The sequence below is a fragment of the Fusarium pseudograminearum genome, chromosome 2 (assembly GCF_000303195.2).
Source record: "Fusarium pseudograminearum CS3096 chromosome 2, whole genome shotgun sequence".
Taxonomy (NCBI): domain Eukaryota; kingdom Fungi; phylum Ascomycota; class Sordariomycetes; order Hypocreales; family Nectriaceae; genus Fusarium; species Fusarium pseudograminearum.
The window spans coordinates 1965168-1984987 of NC_031952.1; the positions used below are offsets into that span (position 1 = coordinate 1965168).

A 19820-nucleotide genomic window follows, 5' to 3' on the forward strand; every position below is an offset into this window, starting at 1 on the left:
TACCTTGCATCCGTTGCTCCGAGAGCTATCATGGTGCGCGCGCAATCTTATTGAGCCAGTAGGCACAACAGAGACGGCAAAGACAACGCCGCTGCAAGTTGCCGCGTGTTGCGAGGGATTAAATGGGCTGAGCAAGTATAACACAGCTAGGTTGTACCCCTTGTTTCGCAATAGCAGTTTACGACGAAAATGGTGGTGGCAGGAGTGGAAACGCTAAAACAATCGTTAGCAAAGAGCTCGGAAGGATCTCATGATGGTTAAGACAATCGAGGATCGTACTTAGATATCGGCAACCAACATAATTGAACAGCAATCCCACCCCACACTTTTAACGGACCAAGTTGCAAACAAACGTGAGCTCCATCATCATTCACAGCAGGGTCTACGTACCAACAAGCCTGCCTGTATCCGTATGAGAGGATTACACGCGCGTACATACCTTGTGCGCACGTTTACGGATTTGCAGAGCGAGAAACCTTGCTCTTTGCCAGGTACCTATCACGTTGCAGCCTACGTTGAAAGAAGGTTGCCACTATTGCAGGGCTGATACTCGGTCAATAAGTTAAATGTCGAAAACGTTGATACTAGCAAAGTAAGTTGCCAAGCGCAAATAATTGCCGATTTTGTAACGCAATAGCCTTTACTGCACTATCCTGGGTAACAGCATCTCGAACCCAGCTGATCAATACTGAATAATTGCTGCAAGATGTCTTGGCACGAATCGCAATTCTCCCTGGCTCGCTTCTGGCAACGGCGGTTTCGAAACACGTCTGCGGATCGGTCTCCACTTTGACATGTTCATTTCCACAGGGAAGAGGCCCACAAACTCATTCGCCTCAGGGTATCAGAAAAGTTGGCCGCTGTAAGCATGAGAGACGAAATTAGTGAGCCAATTCATGCCATTGAGACCGGACCTTTGGGTTGCTTATTTTTGCGCCCTAAGCTTGAGGTCGACTATTCTGCTACACTAACTCACAAGCTTCCTCCAACCCAAGAAGTGAGTCTGTTTACCAATACGTACGCCCACACATCTGGATGGCCACAGATAACATTGTCATCGTTGTTAGACAGTTCAACTTCGCTAGCAAGGATCAAGCATGAAGCTCACGGGTGCTGGGATCCTCAAAACCCGATTTTGTTCGGAGGCATCATGCAACAAGTTTACTTACTGTGCGGTCTGCTGCAAGACTGAAGTATAATAGATACCCAGGCAATAGGCCAGGTCATGGATGATATGTCGACCTCACTGCTGGATCCGCACCCGTGTATTCGCCCACATCAACGGCGCATCGACACAAATAGCAGATCACCTCGGTTTTATCCATACCAAGGTGTAACGGCCCATGATCCTCCCGGTCCTAGGCCCACACTCCGGATTGTGCTCACCTAGTAATTATATCCGCCGCGCGTGGAGACCGTCTTATTGTTGCACGAACAAGAGAGAAGTGAAAGAGGGGCATTTGCCTGCTTCCGATAACCTGAGACAGCCGTTGAAGATACCCAGAAAAAGCATTGTGCTTTACTTGCATACGTACGTGGACCAACCGGTGAGGAAACATACTTGAGTAGAAAAACAGATACGATGCCAACTATGACTCTGTCCAACACTTTGCCGTGTTGTCTCTCAAAGATCAAGACCACCATCTATTTTCGAATTCCAGCTGACGAATTGTGAATGCTGGATGTGCTGTGGCCAGTGCAAGCGCAATTGTTATTCAACTCTGGAACGAAAACCGTAACTGACGGCGGTGACGCTTAGGAAAACACGGGACTTGGCTTGGTTGAGTAGAGGATTTGGATCTTGGCTCATCTCTTTATTCAGCGTGGCATTGTTGTAATTGCAGTTGTCAACCCCCAGTCTGACCTGCTCGTCGAGATCAAACCGACCCTTCGGCGGCGGCTGCCCGCAGTGCGCCGAGTTGTTGCGCAAAAAAGGCCGAAGATCCATCCTACTCAACATGCCACTGACCAAAACAAGGCCGTCGCCACGAGCGTCTGCCGTGAGCAGGTTCAGCGACGACACAAACAGGTCGGGAGAAACAGACGATAGGTTCAGGTTGGGGATGAACCATGATCATGAGAATGCGCCTAGGAGAAAGCGACAACACGGACGGCAATGGTCTCGCGCATCTCGGAGAAACACGAGCGTCATACCAAACAGATCCGGTGCCCAGATTCAGAACGAGAACGACGAGAACAACGGGGACGAAACCGTTGACGAATCTGGTGCTGTAGATACAGTTCCATCTGCATCGACCGGGGGTCGCTTCAAGCGTCCGGATTTTGTACTTCAAGGCTTAATCACTCGAGCCAAAAATCGTGTGAGGGATCGCAACGGGAGAGGGGAGAAAGGCGATGAAGATGTAAGTCAAGTCTTGATACTCAAATGTTGTTGCCCGTCGAAACATCCACTGCGACAATACATCAATTCGTTCGTCATGACTGCCAATTGAAAGTCCATTTGAGAGACATATTGCGACATCAGGCCACTGCGTCAGGCCAACCCAGTGTCGTGCGCTATGGCGATCGTTGGTCATGTCATGCCATTGTCCATTGACAGCCCTGAATTGGCCCCTCAATGGGCTCAGTTCGGGGGCGCCTTTGGCCGATGGTATGGATGGATGTCATGATAGTCCTATGTCATGTCAATTTCCATCTTTCATTCCTTCCCTCTTCTTTTTCTTTCTTTCATTCCTTTCTTTTCTTTCCTTTCCTTTATAATCATTTTCATCCTGTTCCCAATTACATCACATACACATTGCATTCTTTCAATACCTGCACTGCAACAACTACCACAACCCCCTCCAAAGCTCACCTGACCCAATTGACTGACTCTCTAGGTTCCGTCGCTGCAACAGGAACAGAGTGACACTCCCATCCTTTCTCCTTTGAGTAACGAGTCGTTCTCCCCGCATTCTCCTCCGCCACGAGCCGCTCCCCCCGACCGAGGTTTCCGCCGCAAATCTCCACCTGTAGCTTCTACGGGGATATTCCAGGGTACCAAGACTAAGACAAGGACTGCCACTAAGACGCCCTTGACGCCTACGTCTTCATCGTCACAGTCGCCGTCACATTTACCACAGGCTCTTATTTCCCCGCGTTCACCTCCGGATCAGAACAAGCCGCTCCCACCTCCTCCACCGACTCCGGGTTCCTTGTCCGACAAGGAAAATGCTACTTCTCCCCCGCCCAAGCCTGTCTTGAAGCTGAATCGAATCATGTCTACTCTCACCGAGTCCGAGATCGAGAAGCTCTTCTCAGGCGCTCCTCAGTACTTTGCCCGTAGCGAGGGGCATTGTTCTGGTGCCCCCAATCCCAGCGTCGCGTTTCCCTTTGATGAGGCATTGGAGATCCGCGACCTCACTGACCATGTACAAATTGAAGACCGAGCATGGAGCGGTCTCACAGCATGGCCTCACCTAACTCGGGACCTTAACCAGGATGCCGCTGCCCGAGCGAAGGCTGTCGACTCGCGCAAGGCGCACTTCTTTATCCGCTGTCGGGAGCGTCCTAATACGCTGAGCATGCAGGGCCTGGAGAAAGGGACTATGGGCTTCTCAGCTGCTCTTGAGCTCGCTGTTGGCGATGCTCTCGAGGAGGAGCAATTCGGTTTTGACAGTCTCGGCAAGAAAGCCCATGCTATCGTCGAGGCACGTGAGCGCATGCTTTCCCCGCTGGGTTACCTGCGTCGCCTTGCCGAGACTGAACTGATGGATCGCCTCAGGCGAAACTCTGAACTGTACCGAGTCAATGATCTTCGCAAGAAGACTTCTGTTCAGACTTACCAGGATCTCTTCCATTCTTTCATGCGGCCATGTAATTCTGTTGTCGATAAGCGCGACCACTACAGCTTGGCCAACCAAATTAACGCCCTGATTAAGTGCCTCAGCACTGCCAATGTGTGGTTCGACTTCACCCATGTTGAGTGGAGGATCAGACTGGGACAAATTCTTTGGGGAGGTGAAGACAACGATGAGCTGGAGGATACTTCGTCGATTCACGATACAAACAATGCAAGTGAGCGAGCTGAGGAGAAGTACTGGCTCTTTATGCAAATCCTTGTTGCTACTGAACTGCTCATCCGACTAGATGCCATCACGGAGGGTGAGGAATATGGAGTCGAGGCGTTCCGACCTATTGACGTTGTTCACTTTGAGCGAGCCGCTACTCCGATGGTCAAATGGTCGCTGCATCTTGCTCGAAGCTGGCTTGACAATATAGAAATCGACAAGGTTCAAGAGCAGCCTTCAACCAGTTCCAAGACAGCGGAACCAGCCACACCTCCTCCAGCGACAGGTTGGCTGGGTTCTCTCTTCAGTAAATTCACCTTCCGTCAGCACCACGAAGACAAAACGACAGCCAGTCATAGCTATACTATTAAAGGTCGTAATCCACAGCAGCAAGTGGATGGGCTCACCCATTTTGCAAAGAAACTTCTCTGGCCCGGAATCGACACATACGAGGGCCTTATCGCAAACAATGCACGTCGATCCATCATCGGTTTGGTGCCAACTCCTACTCCTGCAGTTACTCTTGATAAACCAGCCAAAAAGTCTTCTGAGACGAACGGATCCAAGCGATCGCTGTACTTCGGATCGTATGACCAGAAGGACAAGTCACGGCCACAACGACGAAAGCTCGCAGCAGCGCTCCATCCTTCTGGCTGGCTTTCAAAATCATATGTTTATGGTCTGATGCTTCCTGGAGATGGCTTGTGTCATTTTCTGATGGCCACACTACTTGAGAACGACAGCCGTGCCATGGAGCGTTTGGGCTCATTTGCCAACTTATCTGGAGGATTTGTGTACTCAGGCAAGAGCTTCTGGAGCACATCATGTATTGTGGGCCGAGTCATTGCAGCAGGTCAAGGTTCCGCCGAATGCATGGGATGGGTCTCCAGTGACATTCTTCCTCTTGGCATCGATGAAGGCTGGGTGAATATTGAAGTGGAAGACGTAGCTGGTAGGTTCTCGCACGCGTGCCAGTGATGAAGACCAACTAACAAATAACAGAAGATATGGCTCATTTGGGTAAGAAAGCGAGACTATGGGCAAAGAAGCGAATTGAGCGCGAATCTTCCATCCTTGGAGATGCGGATGAATACTCTTGTTTCCCTGCGGACTTTATCATCCCCCACGAAAACAGCTACTCAACACCTCCTCCCATGATTAGCGTTACCTTCCGATCGCTAGAACTCATGTCATCCGATCCAAACAAGGCTTTCCCCGCGAGGACAACTAAGGACCCTGAATTACTATCGTTGCCAGCCACGGTCAATTTTGCCGTAGCCATTGATGGATTTACAGCCGAGAACTACTCGCTCTCTCTGGCCTACGATATTAGTTTTGTAACGGCGCACCCGTGTTCACCTTCTCATCGAGTCCGTTTCATTAAATCGCCATCAAGCCCAACAATCCAGCAAATTGACGTATCTGGCTCTGACACGTTCGGGCAAGGCTCTCGGCCTGCCAACCGCACAGGTATGAACACCACTTCTGTATAGCTTGCGGTTCGTAGCTAACTCTATTCTCAGGCCACCCGTTGCACAAATGGTATAATTATGCTGTCATACATATATCGGAGCTTTTGAAGCGTCAACACACCCCGCTTTCAGAGCTTCTTGCGGCCCCTCCAACTCACCGTCGTACACCGTCACGAATGGGAAGCGACCGAGTTCTTGTTATTGACTGCATCACCAACTTATCCGAAGTGCCTCAATCACCCACCATTGAGAGGCTCACCTCAAAATATAATATCGTTCAGCGACGAGGCAGTTTCCCTGCCGCAGAACAAATGCATTTCGAGTCCAGGAAACGACAATTCGGCTCAGACATGGAGATTCTGGTTCGTGCGCTCTGCGCTCAAAAAGGCTGGAATGCCATCATCAGCCGACGAAAGAGAGGATGCCTGGCTTGCGCTATTCGTGAAGCCGGGGCATTGCAGTGGAAGGTTATTATCAGGGTGGAGTAAACGAAGCTCGCCTCTACCATCACGAGCTTATGATATAGCGTTTATGTTACGATGTATAATGTTTTGCGAAATATGATCTACCAACAGCTGTCACTGTCGTAGACTGGTCAAAGTTGCTGGTGTGTTATGCTACCTATATATGTATGTCTATGCTGGGTATCAAATCTCGGGTCGTAACCCGTGATTTATGTACAATGGTTTGTACATCCAAGTACAGTTATATCATTATCTCTATTTTATATCATAACAATAGAAGACTAGAAAATGAAAGCCCCTTCTACGTATTCATCATGATTCTCTGTGGACTCTTGTAAGTAAGTGTGTGGATATATTCATTTCCCTTTTAGGCAGGTCGAGATCCTACGCCACGTTACCCCGTCTGAGGAAGCGCCACAATTCACGCCTCACCCCAGTCGAATTGACCCGACAGGTCGCGCGAGCTAAGAGGTAATTGCGACAACCATCGACCAAACATCATTTCTCCTCATCACAACAGCAAAGATGTCGCCTCCCAAGGACCCCAGAAGAACCGACCTCAGTAAGTGCCACATCTAAAGTCCTCAGAAAAAAGTTGTGCGCAAACTTTTAGCGCCATGCGATTGTCACAATTGTGACCAGTAAGCTAACTTGATGACACAGTCGTCCCTTACCAAGAGCCCAAGAGCTCGGGCGAGTCGACCGATATCTCCTCGACAATGTCCACCACACTTCCAATGGCGGCTATGTTCACGCGCAATAAGCTTGTGGGATGGTACGTAGTCCCAAAGATTTCCCATGACTGCGGAGACATGGCGCAATGGCGACGAAGTGATACATGATATGCAACGGGATCACTAACGACTTTTGGTATGGATAGGGCCTCTGTTGTTTTCTCCATCCAGAGCTGGCTCGGTGAGAGCGAGGATTCCAAGAAGAACTCCACCACACCTGGATACTTTTCAGTCGGCATGTCAAGTATGTTTTCCTCACACATCCAACAGCAAGAACACGATGTCTAACGAAGCGCAGTTATGGCTCTTGTCGTCACTTATCTACCTATCTTCCTGCCTCCCGTTGGTGGAAAGCAGGCTTCTGGCACCGAGGCCCCTGCTCCTGTTCCCCTAGCATAATTAAGCAGTGGGCTGCTCGAGGATAAATGTATAATAGCGGATGATCCGTACAAGAACGGGTGAAGGTCATATTATCTAGGATTAATTGTCATGGAGCGTTATCTTTTGTATCTCAATGTTACATCTGGCACAAATCTCCGAACAGAGAGATGCACAGATGAGATCTGTACTGCGAAGTCTTTCCCGTAAGAACGAGCAATTCCTCGGACCAGCGCGTTTCCGCCAAGTATCTGGCACGTCACGGTGACTGACATGGCCAGATACTAAGTTGTCCCGGCGCAGTTTCGTTAGAAGCACTGCCTGGCATGTCAAGGAAGCCCTCAGTATTCAACTTTCATCGGTTTTCGTTTACCCACGCTATATTCTAGCGGATCACTCTTGTTTTTAGCGGATCTAGGTTCTTGATGAGTAACCTTGCAATTCACATGTGAAGTGAAGCATGGTAAGGCAAGGCAATCATAGGCTGGCTTCATTGATTAAAATTGCTGTTGATATGACAGCAACACATTCATCTGTAATGACTTGATTAGATTCAGGCTATGCGGAAAACGCAATTCGAATATTTTATCTTGGGGTCAATTGATACTCAAGTAATCAAAGCTACTTAGTGAAATGTAAAACGCTTGATGGTACTCAGAGATCGCTGAGCAAGACCATGAGCTGCGGCGTATATGGAGCGAGTTTTCATGGTTGCTAGTCGTCAATCAGTTGCCAATATCATGTACAGACCTGACTTACATGAGTTCCTCAAGCGTACTGAACCTCTTGCGCCTCTTTGGGCAACATTTACACAAGAAACCTGGTGTCTTGGATTTATTGCCTTTCTGACAGCCGGTTACATATCTCCGCTCATGTTGATGGCTTAGAGACGTCGAGGTGGAGGGACTTTGATGTACAGTACTATGGGTGGAATTTGAGTCTGGTTGTGCAAAAGGCGGCGAACAGAGACGATAACCTGAGTCAAGCTTCTTTTTGAGGCCATTCCCCTCAATTTCCACTGGGGATTTGAACTTAAAGCGGCGATGTTGAAGACCAAAAGCTGGAGGAATGAAGCGATATACATTGCTTAATGCTATTCGTTAGTTCAACTAACCTAGTAATACAGAGCTGAACTTTACCTATTATCCAGATGAAATCGTGCATCGTCACCCCCCGCCTTTTCAAACGTCCTATGCCTCGGCGAAGATGGTGGAGAGGGTAGAGTACATACAAGCATGGCGAACTTGGTGGATAACTTCCTGTAATTATTACTGAGCGGGATGCGACCCTCAGAAAGGCCTGAGATATACCCTGGGTGATTTGATAAAGCGACAGGAGGAGGTGTCTTTCACAGACACACCAGCGACACCAACGAATGAGGCTTTACGCGCCGATACCCACGCCAGTCATTCGTTACTTGTGAACTCTCCAATCAGGCTTATCTGTCCTGAGTTATTATAGGTATACCTATTAATGATGCTTGCACACGCCATCCTTGTCGGCGACCTTGTGCTTAATGAACTCACCAACCAGATCTATCTGGACACCATCTTGGTGTAAGTCAAGGTCTGTTTCCTAAAGAACAGTAAAAGCCTGCCCCTTCAAGCATAAATAGCTAATTCATGAATCGCTGAGGAGTTAGATTACAAGCCGCCTTCAAATTGATCTTTCACCTTGACACATTCTACCACTTTTCCATGCCTGGCTCGTCGCGGAAAATGCATCCCAGTCGGAGACTCTGCACGCCTGTCTACTTTGGCCCTGAGACAATAAGGGACTCTGCTCTGAAATGGCCCAAAACACTACAGAATCTCAAATCAAGTCAACAATGGATGGATGATTCCACGATATTCTTAAATGAGGATGGCTCTTTCTCACATAAAGTGATCAAAGAAAGGTCCTTTAAAGAGCATACGCAGAAAGTTTCTCTATTTCTGGCAAACCTCTTTTCCCCATCTAAAGCCTCAAAGGAAGAACAGAGCCTACAGAATGCTCAACGTCGACTGCTAGTGTCACTTCTTGCGCATGCATGGCTTTGGGGAAGGCCTAGAGTGTCAGATGATAGAAGCAATCCAGTCGCTTTCAAAGAAAGGGAAGTACTTGCCCCTCATGATATTCTAGACTTCCTTGGTAAAGCTCGAGCTTGTAAGGCGAGTTATACCCACAAAGAAATTCATGACTCTCTATCACGCATAAAAGTGGTAGCTTTACATGAGGATAAGTTCAAGTGGAATATGACGGGGGTTGTTGCATGCCTGAGGTGGGATCAGCCCCATAACATACATGATAGGGGGCCATGGTGTTCTTGCCGGCTCGAGAAGAAAGGCCTCCCACCACCTTATGACGAAGTTTGCCCGCACATTAAGGAGGTTGAAAGTGCGGGGTACGAGAAAATGAAGTACTTGCAGTTATAGTAAAGGGAGTCGCGACGTCTAGACTTACAACATATACCTACCTACCTTAGGTAGTCAATGAATACTTAATGCATGAACTTCTCACGAGACTGTGGCCAATATTGGCCCGCTGAGGACCTGTATTCCAGATTAAACCGCTATGCACGAGGCAAGAGAGAGCTAATCATGAGATTATGCATAAAGTGTAAGAGAACTGATGATATATTGGACCCCGTCGACTCCTATGCTCCTAGACATACATCTAATGTACGGTATGCTGTAAAGGCCTCCATCAGTGCAAGTATATGTACATATATAGCACACAAAATCGATATATGGAAGATCTGATGTGAGTTAAACCAGATATCGAAATAGCCTGGTGTAAAACGCTTGGGGATTCGAAACTGTACTGAGGTTAGAGATAGAAAGGCTAAGGGAGAGAGACACATACTGCATAAAGGCTACAGCCCTCCCCTATAGAAGGAGTTCAACAAGATACCATTTCATACCCAAATACTTAAGCATATATTCCAGCCTATATAAATGAATTAAATGAATTACTCATTCGATCTGTGAAGAGATATGAGTTTAACAGTAATTCCAGCCTATATATCTGTATACTATGCAGTAAAGGAATAAAAGCAGATATACCGAATGATATATAGGTAGTAACTCTTATTCTACGCTATTGTAATGTCTGAAACTTAGGTATAGAGATAAGGGCTACTACAATAGATCTGCAAAATATAACCTACTAACCTAGTTAGTTAGAACCGAGCGATGGGCTGGGTATTAAACAATAGTCTAATAAATATTCTGTAGAACTGGATTACAGTTAAAGATATAATAAATCCTAGGGATAAAGGTACTAATAGTAATAATAATAATCCCTAGTAAATCCATTTAGTGCTAGAAATAACTTCCTATAAGATGGTACATAGTGCTGAAAATCAGGCAGCTCTTAGCAGAACAGAAGGAAATACTAAATATAGTAAAATCAGTTCTTATATAGATAGTTTGGAGAATAGAGGTTGCAAAGAGTGGCAGCAGTATAGCGCTGACTAAATGGGTGTTGCGGAGGGTTCAGCTTGAATCGTTCACAGAGACGCTCGAAGTAGTGTTTAATGAGCTCGGGCAGGTCATGCGTTTCTACCTCGTTATATAGCTGATGAGGGTTTACGTAGTTCGGTGTAGACGCATGGTCAATAGTGGAAAGGAGGATAAGTAGCTTGAGAGACAGACTTCGCTCTAATTCTTCAATTTCGTGGTCTGGTTCGGATATCTCTGCTTCAGAAGAAGGCGGAGTAGACGGCACGGGGAGCAGAGAGCTGCGTTAGACTGTTGCATAAGAAGCTCTTGGTGAGTAGTAATGCGGGTCAAAACCATCGTGTTAGAGTTCAAAAGATCGTAGATTTGAAAGAAAAAGACGTAAAGTTCAAGAAATGGATTAAAGGGGGGTTGGCCAGTATACAAGGCCGGTAGCAGATCATCAGAGAGCAGCTAAAGAGACGCAAGGCTTCTTCTTCCGGCACCCACATCCGTGGAACTAGAACAAGCCCTTACACACGCCCTCTCGGAGCCTCAGGGGCCTGCGCTACATGTCGACGACGAAAGGTTAAGGTAAGAGTTGTATATTTCGATGCTGGGCAGGCCATGCTAACGCTTGTTAGTGTGACAACGGCAGGCCATGCATACCATGTAAGACCAGACATTTACAATGCGAACGGTCATCAGCGAATACAGCGACCTCATATACCTACTTCTTCTATCGAATACGCCATAGAAGCTCCTGTAAACAGGGGTTTGGATATGATCTCGGAGATGGCAACCTCATAGCTGAACCCAAGGTCTTGCCTGTCCTCGAAAAGGCCATGTCTATGCTCAAAGAGAGTAAAAATCAGAGAATATGTGATGGAGACTTGACAATGTAAGATGACTCTTTTCTTGAGAACCCCTGCTGATATGTGATAGTGAGATTCTACTTAGCGAGGCAAGGCAATCTACAAAGCTCTCAGTACTTCCCAACGGTCAAGTTTGTATAACAGCTGAGTTCTTTGGGGAGGCTCCTGGGCAAGAAGTCAGAGTCTTGTTGTGGAAGACAGAGGATAGGACCACCAGGAAATTGGGCCCTGCCCAATTGATAGGGTTGGTACGATGTCGTATCGTGATGGAATACAATGATTTAATTGGGCGGGCCGTCATTTTCACTCGTCGCCAAAGAGAAGAGGTGATTTCTGTACCGGTGCCGCCAGGATCAAGCAAATCACCGTTCCCTGAATCATCCCCCTCACCGTCCCATGAGTTCACATCTTCTTCGGTAGCGTGGGTATCACCGTCATAGTCATAGTTTGAGCTATCTAACACTCTACAGGGTTGGTTCCGCAGTTGGCTCCGCAGTTGGCTCGTCTCAAGCTGAACTGGAACACACAGCATGGATGTACACACTCGGCTCTGGGATTTCGGCTCGGAAAGACATTCTTAGTAAATATAACTCCGTTCACTATACTTATAAGGCCTACTGCAGCCTCAGAAGTCGACTGCTCACTCTTGCAGAGCAGCAGGCTGACCAGCGAAGACAGTCAACACAACTGTAGGTCTAATTCCTTGATTAACAGAATTCGCTTCTAACTCTTCTCACCTTCCTAGTTCGATAACGCCCTATTAAATCCGCAATTGTACGGAGAAATATATTATGAATCAGCTCTATCTCGAAGCCAACTTCTCTAAAGACGTATCAAATCGTTCTATTAGCATCAAAGCATATTCGTCTGGTCAGAAAGGCGAGCCAATCCATGCTCAACAACACAAACAAGCAAGTCAATGCAGTGTCTTTATTGATCTGTATGACTATCATGGCTCTATCATTGTTTTCAACTGCGATGATGAGCACATAGCATCATTTCCAGTCAAGTAGGTTTCATTCAAGGATAGTATTATACCGTCTTAGCCAATATCTCAAGGCGACGCTGGCTACCGGAATGCGACCAAAAGCTTTACGAAATGAAATCAAGGCGGGATGGCGATTTAGATATTTACAACTTCTTTTCACCTTATGTAAGAAGTGGTACCAATGAAGATTTAGAGTGGTACAGTCAGCCAAATAGCAGACTTGGCTTCACAAAGAGGGCTTCACAAAGAGAAAAGAAAAGGTCTCGAAACTCGTTAGAAGTAGAACAGAGGTTCATTGGCGAAAAGATCGTCAAGAATTAAGAGAGGCATTCCGCGGTATGCCGTTCAAGACATTTAAGATGACGTGGAGAGCGGAGTGTTTAAGCCAGTCGCGCCATCCTGCCCTGCATTTTGATTAAGCAGCCATATCTCCATCACTTCAATGCACAAATTATAACACACCGATATCAATATATTTATACTACATACTTGTCCTCAAATAACATCTTCGCTTGCTCTTTCAGGGGTCCACCTCAGGGATTCAAGCGTCTCCTAGCTGTCCTGGAAACCTTGATCAGGTCAAGTGGCTCACAGGTGTCCTCCCAGCGAATCTTCACTCGCATATCATCAAGTTTCCTTCCCAGCCCGACATCCAAAATACTCTTTGGAACGGTGGGAGCCACTTCGGGAACCATGGGCTCGCTAGACTCATCGTCGTCGAGGATCTCAGCATAGTTCAACCCCCCGCCATCACTTTCAAATATCTCAAGCACACGGCATGAGCTGGCGCAGTGATGACAGAGGAGCTAGAGTCGGTCAGATGAGCGAGCGTAGTACGACAAGGCGCGCACCTCCACCAGGTGGTAAGATAACTGTTGAATGAGAGTCGATAAGGGAAAGGTATGGGGCGACTGGGGCATTGCTAAACACGAAGACCAAAGGAATAACCTCTTTCGATATCATTACACACTATACTTGTCCTCCAGGAGCCTCTTTGCCTCCTCCTTCAGGGGGCCATCCTCCAAATCCTCAAGCAGCTCCCAAGTATCTTTCCAGCAAATTTTGATAGACTCTGGTGTCTCCCTGACGATGCCCTTGACTTGCATACATTTATCGGCATCCATCACGTCCATACGTTTCCCACGTATCCTCCTATCGGACCCTGACTTGCCTGTCGTTTAGTGATCTCCCCAGCCTCACGTCTAGCACACGTACAGGCTGGGCTGGCAATCGTCACAAAAAAGCTGGATTGAGTCAATCAAGACTGGAGAAATGCAACAGGAAACGGAGAGCGAGCCTTGTGGTTGCTTGATGCTCTCCATTTCGGCCCGTCGTGCGAGGGATACGAAAGACGAAGCAGATCGGCTGGATAGTATGTGTGGTGTGCTTCGAGGATTTTTCGAATCGCTACTACACCTGCTCGACTGTTTGCCAAGACACCGGCGAACCTCCTTTTCTCGGGGGCCATGCGCTGTGCTCGCGGTGTGCCTACGGCTCACGACAGAGGCGGCTGAATCTGAAGCGAGGGTTCATCGATAAATGCCCAATGTGCAGAGAAAAACCGAGCGATCCAGTCAGAGAGATTCCATGTTGATTCGATCGTCCCAGGAGGTCAAGAGAGTGGAAAGGGATGAAGAAGCGAGAACAGAAAGTGGGAGACGAGCTGTCTTTAAGTACCCAGAGCCAGCACCACAATCACGCGCCCGCTCATGGAGCCATTTACCCCTGAGGCTTCTGATGACGGATGCTTGTCAGACGGAGAAGACATCCCCCGCCGTTTTGAGTCTGCTGCCAGGACCCTGGCCTGTCGTCTGCGTACCCCTATCGACATTGACACTATTCTCAACAGTATTCTGCGAGTCGCGAATGCTCCCGAGGCCCACGAGCTTGATGAACACCTGAGCCAAGCCCTGAGGCGGTTTTCGAAGCTGCAGCAGTCCCAGATCAGATCTTTTGCCCACAAGATCTCGCAAATTCATGAGGAGAGTCACCAGCACGATGATGACGACGATGTTGAGGCCGTTACTCTCCATTCACATGTGGGATCTCCTCTTGTGGCTGAAAGTGGAAGTTCCGCGCGCTGCGGAAGGGTCGGGGAAGAGCTCGAGCGACTTGCCACGCAGGTCAACAACAACAGTACCGGCGGTTATGATGAGCCTATCACGAACACAACACTGATTGAGCGCCCCCGAGTGGGTATCGCTACTGAGAGCCCGAAACCAAGTCCTTCTGGCAGTAGGTCTAGCACCGCCACTGATGAAACCAGCCCGGAAGAGACTGTCTCCGAAGAACCTGATAAGGTGGTCTCCCCGAGATCAACCGGCAGGGTACGACACTTCCTACTAGATCAATCGGTTGCCGATTTCATCCACGAAAGTTACGAGCAGGTCCAACGGCTAAGCCTTCCTGGCAACTCCCAGTACGACATACAAAGACCTCGTTGATGCTTTACAAGCCCAAACCAACGAGGAGAACGAATGGTCCTACGGATCCCAGTGGGTGGCCGTGGTCGAAGCAGGAGACAACGACCGGTGCATGGGAGTATCCGCTTTGCGTTGACGGCTTGTGGGTTTGCTCAATGGCATCAATCTCAAGTGAGATGGCTTGAGCGCGCAGCGTGCATGGACACGCAACTTGCCATAAACGCAGTGTACGAAAGGGTTCTTGGCCAAAAGCCCGAACAGCCTGGGGCCAGCCAGGACCAGTGGAGACGGCACCGCCAAAAGCTTTCGACATATTGCACACGTGTTAAGAAGTGGCTTCGATTGCTAGGTGCATTCGGCTACGGTATCTTATTCAAGGATGCTTGGTATGTTGTTCTCTTGACGAGTAGAGGGTGTTTCGCTGATCTTTGTCAGGGGGCTGGTCAAGTCTAAGGATACAGAGCTAGACACTCTGATCATGGAGTGCACCCATCAGACACATAAGATGGATGTGCTGGAACTCCTAAAGGAACAGATGGTGTTCCTCCTGAATTCAGGCAGGACGAAGTCCGACGAGTTCCGGAACCAGCTGATGGGAAAGGGGTACCCTGACCCTGGCACAACGTTGACTACCTTTACTAGGGGTAATGGTGAGGTCGACGCCTTCTCCAAGGAGGTTCGAGGTTCAGGCATGTCTGATAGCCTTCTCATTCCACAATCTGAATTTCGATTCGACATAATATCATTGCAGAGGCTTGGTTCCACAACCTGGCTGAACGATGACATTGTGCTCGCCTGTTTGCACCTCTCCACAAAGCTTCCTTGCGTACGCGTAGGGTTCTTGGTCCCCATCCATCGGGAGAATACAACTCGAGCTCGTTATTTACTGCCGCGCCCGTTTGAGAGAGTTGCAATGCATGTCTCGAAAGAACACGAGACCGCTCTCGTGTGGCTATTCCCACTCTTCCAACGTGGGAATCATTTTAGTCTCCAGACGAATTTATCATTATGACTCTAGCAGCATTGGGGTAAACTCTGATGTTCAAGTGAGTATCCACCATCGCTTTTGACTAAAGGAGCTCACCGAGTGTAGGTAGCTTCTAATAAAGAGTTTCCAGAGTTCCAATATATCGAGGAGGTAAGCGCTTCGCCTTGATACTGTGACATAGTTAACAGGTAACGAACAGGAAGTCATGCGCCAGAACGATACGCATAGCTGCGGACTGTCGGTAATCAAGAATGCTCGTGATAGAATGATGGGTCGACCGGTGAGCGGAGAATCGCATTGTTACGACCCGATTGAGCTGAGGATGGAAGCTCTTCGCATCCTACAATCGGCATGGAGGGATAGTGCCTTGGTTGTTTTGCTGATGGAGGACACGCACAGGAAACGCAAGCCTAAACACAATGGCATTGGCGGGACTTACAAGCGACAGAAGACAAGGACTATGTAGTTCGCACAAGTCTGGGTAAAAATGAATTGTAGTTTGGTTGAAATAAAGTCGAAGTCCTTACAAAATTTCTTATTTCCAGTGGTGGCACTCCGTGTGGGACGGCTCGCGAATTTCTACTGCACCTCTCCCCTCTGCGTCAAATGTATTCATTTCTCTGAAGTCCTTCCACGACGTTGCATAGCTATCGCCGGTTGCTTGATTTGGTGGTTAAGCGTGAAGAGAATTCGGCTAGTGATGTAGGTAGATGAAATTAAAACCTTGATCTTCAATGCAAGCTTAGAAAACGTCTAAATTTGGTCTAGTTCGTTTTATGAACTAAGAGCCAAATGGGACCAGCATGTCACGTGTTGGCACTCCCCCTTCGCCATTCTTGTTTGTATTGTCCCTAGATAGATTCATTAGTACAACTAAGCCCCTTCCTGCGAAACATGCGTCTCCCGGAAACAATGCTTCCTTGTGTGCACATCTGTATTGTTCACTTTGTTTTAATACCTCTATAAGCAGCTGTCCTCACTTTCGTAATTAGACACCACTCAAGCCGAGTACCATCCATATACAAAATACATGCCGATGACCGACCGTGACGACGAGATACGCGAGCTCCAGCGCCTGCTAGAAGCGGCTCATGAGCGAGAAAAAGCAGCGCAAGAGCGCGAAAAGGAAGCACGAGAGCGAGAAGAGAGCCTCAGGCTTGAACAACGCAGTACATCGTACCATGAGTATCTACGACTCTGCCACGAGGAACTTTTTATGACTCTTACTATACAAGACAAAGCGAGATCATCGAGTGGTGGGACAACTAACGTGACGGGTAAATACTACCCCCTAACGTTGCGTCCTTGGGACGGGTTTCTTAACGGACAACGACGATGTCACTCCATAATTGAGGAAACAGTACCAGAACTCCTTTTGCCTTCACGGAACGATGTCCGTGCAGTAGCGCGAGCTTCAAACAAAAGACCTGTCGCCAGTGAGGAGGATCTCAGGACATTCGAGCATCTGGCTATCGAAGATCCTGTGGAAAATGTATTCACCGTGTTTGGACCACGATCTCAAACTCGTCCGGGCGGACAGGAGCTCGATTGCAAAGCGATTACATTCGAGAATCACTCTCTCAGTCTCACGGAGCCCGACGATACCGATAGCAATGACGGAGACCTCGATGAAATCTTTGTCAAACCTATGCATGGGCAGCCCGGGTCAAAGAAAAGAATGGCACTGCATCGGAGAGTACCAAGAAAGCGAGGACCAGATAGATGGGCTATCCGTACAACGTTGGCAGGAGAAAAATATGCCGCATTCCCTGGCGAATACAAGGCAGCACACAAAATACCTGCCGAGAGTTTTCAGAAGGCTATGTGCAAAGAGGACCTATTTACTCGCGTCATTCTGAAAATCTCCAGTGGAAGAGTCAGCACCGACGGCGAGACGCGCTTACAAGAACAGATGGAAGAGACAGTCGCCAAAGCACTCGCCCAAACATTCCACTACATGATCCACCTCGGCAGTAGCTGTGGCTACCTCACGGCTGGAAAAGCACTGATCTTTCTTCATATCAAAGACGATCCAACAGTGCTATATCATCATATATCTCAGCCAGATGTGGATGCCAGAGGCTTAGACGGGACGGTAGATCCATTCTATACCGCCGTCGCACAACTGGCTGCATTTTGCCTACAAACCTGCCAAGAACCTGGCAAGTCTAACTTGTGGAAGGAGAAAGCGATCCTCCGACTGAGTAAGTGGCCGCAGCCGTACACCGAGATGCGTGGTGGGACAACAGAGGATGAATCGCCCCAGTCTACACGCTCTGCCTCATCTTATGCTGGATCAGTTACTGCTGCGCAGAAACTTACAGTACAACTGCGACAAGGGACGAGGGCATCATGCAACCCACAGCAGCAGCCAGACGCCGATAACGACACTAGTGATGAGGAATCGGCCGGCGGTGCCAACCGACGGGGTTACGGTCTACAAACGTCGCTTGAAGCGAAAACCCCGGGTTCTAACAAACGTAAGGATATCACGTCTGGGAGCGAGGAGGGTCAAAGTAATGAGGAGTGGGAACTTGAAGCCCGCCCCTACTGCACTCAGGACTGCTTGTTGGGCCTCAAGAGAAACCAGTATCTTGATGAGAAATGTCCGAACGTCGCGTTACATCGCATTGTCACTGGAAGTATGGCACATCCCATTGATGCAGCTCGTCTCCTGGACCTCTTACGTGAGGACCTGGCTCCAATTGTCCGCCGCTTGCGTTCCATCAAACCTCTGGATGGCTATGGTAAATACGGACGTACAGGGGCTCTCTTCAAGATATCGTTGAGACGCTATGGCTATACTTTTGTCGGAAAAGGGACGTTCGCCGCAGCCGTGGGCAGTCTCGAACATGAAGAGAAGGTTTACGGGCGAATGGAACCGCTACAAGGCCATCATGTTCCTGTCTGCTTAGGAAGTATTGCTTTGGATACGTCATTTCCACTACCAGCAGCTAATATAGTTCATATGTTGCTCATGGCATGGGCAGGAGATGCGGTCACAGTCAAAGATAATGGGTTATCAGAGGGGTTGCGATTTCGACAGCTACTTTTAACCTATGGCGTCATTCATAACGACATACGGCAAGAAAACCTCCTCTGGAATTCTGAACGTGGACATGTTATACTCATCGACTTCGATCTAGCAACTATCTTACCAGATATACATCAAACGCAGTTGAAGCGGCGATCCAAGAGAAGAAGGCACTTACGTGATCCTGTGGCTATAGAATATTCAGCAGGCAGCAACTGGTATAAATGGCTGATCACATAATAAATGCAAAACAACTTGATCTCCCGGTCTTGAATTCACCACCGAGTCAATGAAAGGGTAGTTAGCTTTCCGTGTTAAGCTGAGACTCTTTGAATGCGTGATAAAGCACAATCATCCTTGGAGGTGACGTCAGCCGGTAAGGTGCGGTAGATCACGATAAGATTAGATAGAGCGGCAAAGTTCCGCTCACAATTGACAAAGGTGTGTGCGAAGGTTAAGTTGATTTGTCTATGGAATGGAACTGAGGGTCGGTCTTTGCGTTGGTTCACAGTGTCCAACAGTGTAGTGTGGTAGGGTCCGTTCATATCCAGTCCCCTGATTCTGAGTGTCAAAAAAAACCGAACAGTTATGGGCCAGTAGTAGGTAGGTCGCAAAATAATATGTGTCTAGTACAAAGTTGGATAAAAATATGAGCACATATCCAGGCCATATATCAGCTAACGCTGATCTAATATTTTCATTAACCACTAAGCCTGTACCAACTTTTATGCGCTATCTGAGCAGTTGGTCAATGTGATCTTGTAATTTATGATACCCCTCGTTGGTTGCTGGGGCAATTCGTTATGTCATTTTTAGCAATAAACGATACCTCATGCAAAGTTCTTTGTACTTAACGGCTTCACGAAATAGCACATATCCTCACAACGACGCTCACCGCCCAGCCCGCGGGATATACCGAAGACATATAGCTGGGCGCCTTGTCAACCCAAATCGAAACGGAAGCCAGGTGCTCATTTCGCTTTAAACCCTCGAACCGCCCTCTTGTCGAAAGAGCAGCCCAACTTGTCCAAAACT

The 19820-nt window shown here is 48.1% G+C and overlaps 6 protein-coding genes across 6 annotated transcripts, besides 1 other annotated feature; 4 read left to right on the forward strand and 2 right to left on the reverse strand.

The window, feature by feature from the left end:
• Nucleotides 1–1958: 1958 nt before the first annotated feature.
• On the forward strand, nt 1959–5970 carry FPSE_07876 (uncharacterized protein; the record flags this gene model as incomplete). The annotated part of the gene is made up of 4 exons (XM_009260994.1): nt 1959–2363; nt 2841–4962; nt 5013–5480; nt 5534–5970. 4 exons carry the CDS (start codon nt 1959–1961, stop codon nt 5968–5970), a joined length of 3432 nt encoding a protein of 1143 aa, XP_009259269.1.
• Nucleotides 2658–2717: a repeat region.
• A 501-nt stretch (nt 5971–6471) lies between the features above and the next one.
• Nucleotides 6472–7079, forward strand: FPSE_07877 (uncharacterized protein; the record flags this gene model as incomplete). The annotated part of the gene is made up of 4 exons (XM_009260995.1): nt 6472–6508; nt 6610–6721; nt 6827–6924; nt 6979–7079. The coding sequence occupies 4 exons, from the start codon at nt 6472–6474 to the stop codon at nt 7077–7079; spliced, it is 348 nt and encodes a 115-aa protein (XP_009259270.1).
• Nucleotides 7080–7941: 862 nt separating this feature from the next.
• FPSE_07878 (uncharacterized protein) lies at nt 7942–9356 on the reverse strand (the record flags this gene model as incomplete). The annotated part of the gene is made up of 5 exons (XM_009260996.1): nt 7942–8118; nt 8290–8369; nt 8585–8633; nt 9045–9104; nt 9342–9356. The coding sequence occupies 5 exons, from the start codon at nt 9354–9356 to the stop codon at nt 7942–7944; spliced, it is 381 nt and encodes a 126-aa protein (XP_009259271.1).
• A 3517-nt stretch (nt 9357–12873) lies between these two features.
• FPSE_07879 (uncharacterized protein) lies at nt 12874–13464 on the reverse strand (the record flags this gene model as incomplete). Its single annotated transcript, XM_009260997.1, has 2 exons — nt 12874–13123; nt 13316–13464. The coding sequence occupies 2 exons, from the start codon at nt 13462–13464 to the stop codon at nt 12874–12876; spliced, it is 399 nt and encodes a 132-aa protein (XP_009259272.1).
• A 585-nt stretch (nt 13465–14049) lies between these two features.
• FPSE_07880 (uncharacterized protein) lies at nt 14050–16217 on the forward strand (the record flags this gene model as incomplete). The annotated part of the gene is made up of 5 exons (XM_009260998.1): nt 14050–14759; nt 14796–15149; nt 15199–15589; nt 15857–15901; nt 15951–16217. 5 exons carry the CDS (start codon nt 14050–14052, stop codon nt 16215–16217), a joined length of 1767 nt encoding a protein of 588 aa, XP_009259273.1.
• A 564-nt stretch (nt 16218–16781) lies between these two features.
• Nucleotides 16782–19025, forward strand: FPSE_07881 (uncharacterized protein; the record flags this gene model as incomplete). The annotated part of the gene is made up of 1 exon (XM_009260999.1): nt 16782–19025. The coding sequence occupies one exon, from the start codon at nt 16782–16784 to the stop codon at nt 19023–19025; it is 2244 nt and encodes a 747-aa protein (XP_009259274.1).
• Nucleotides 19026–19820: the final 795 nt, after the last annotated feature.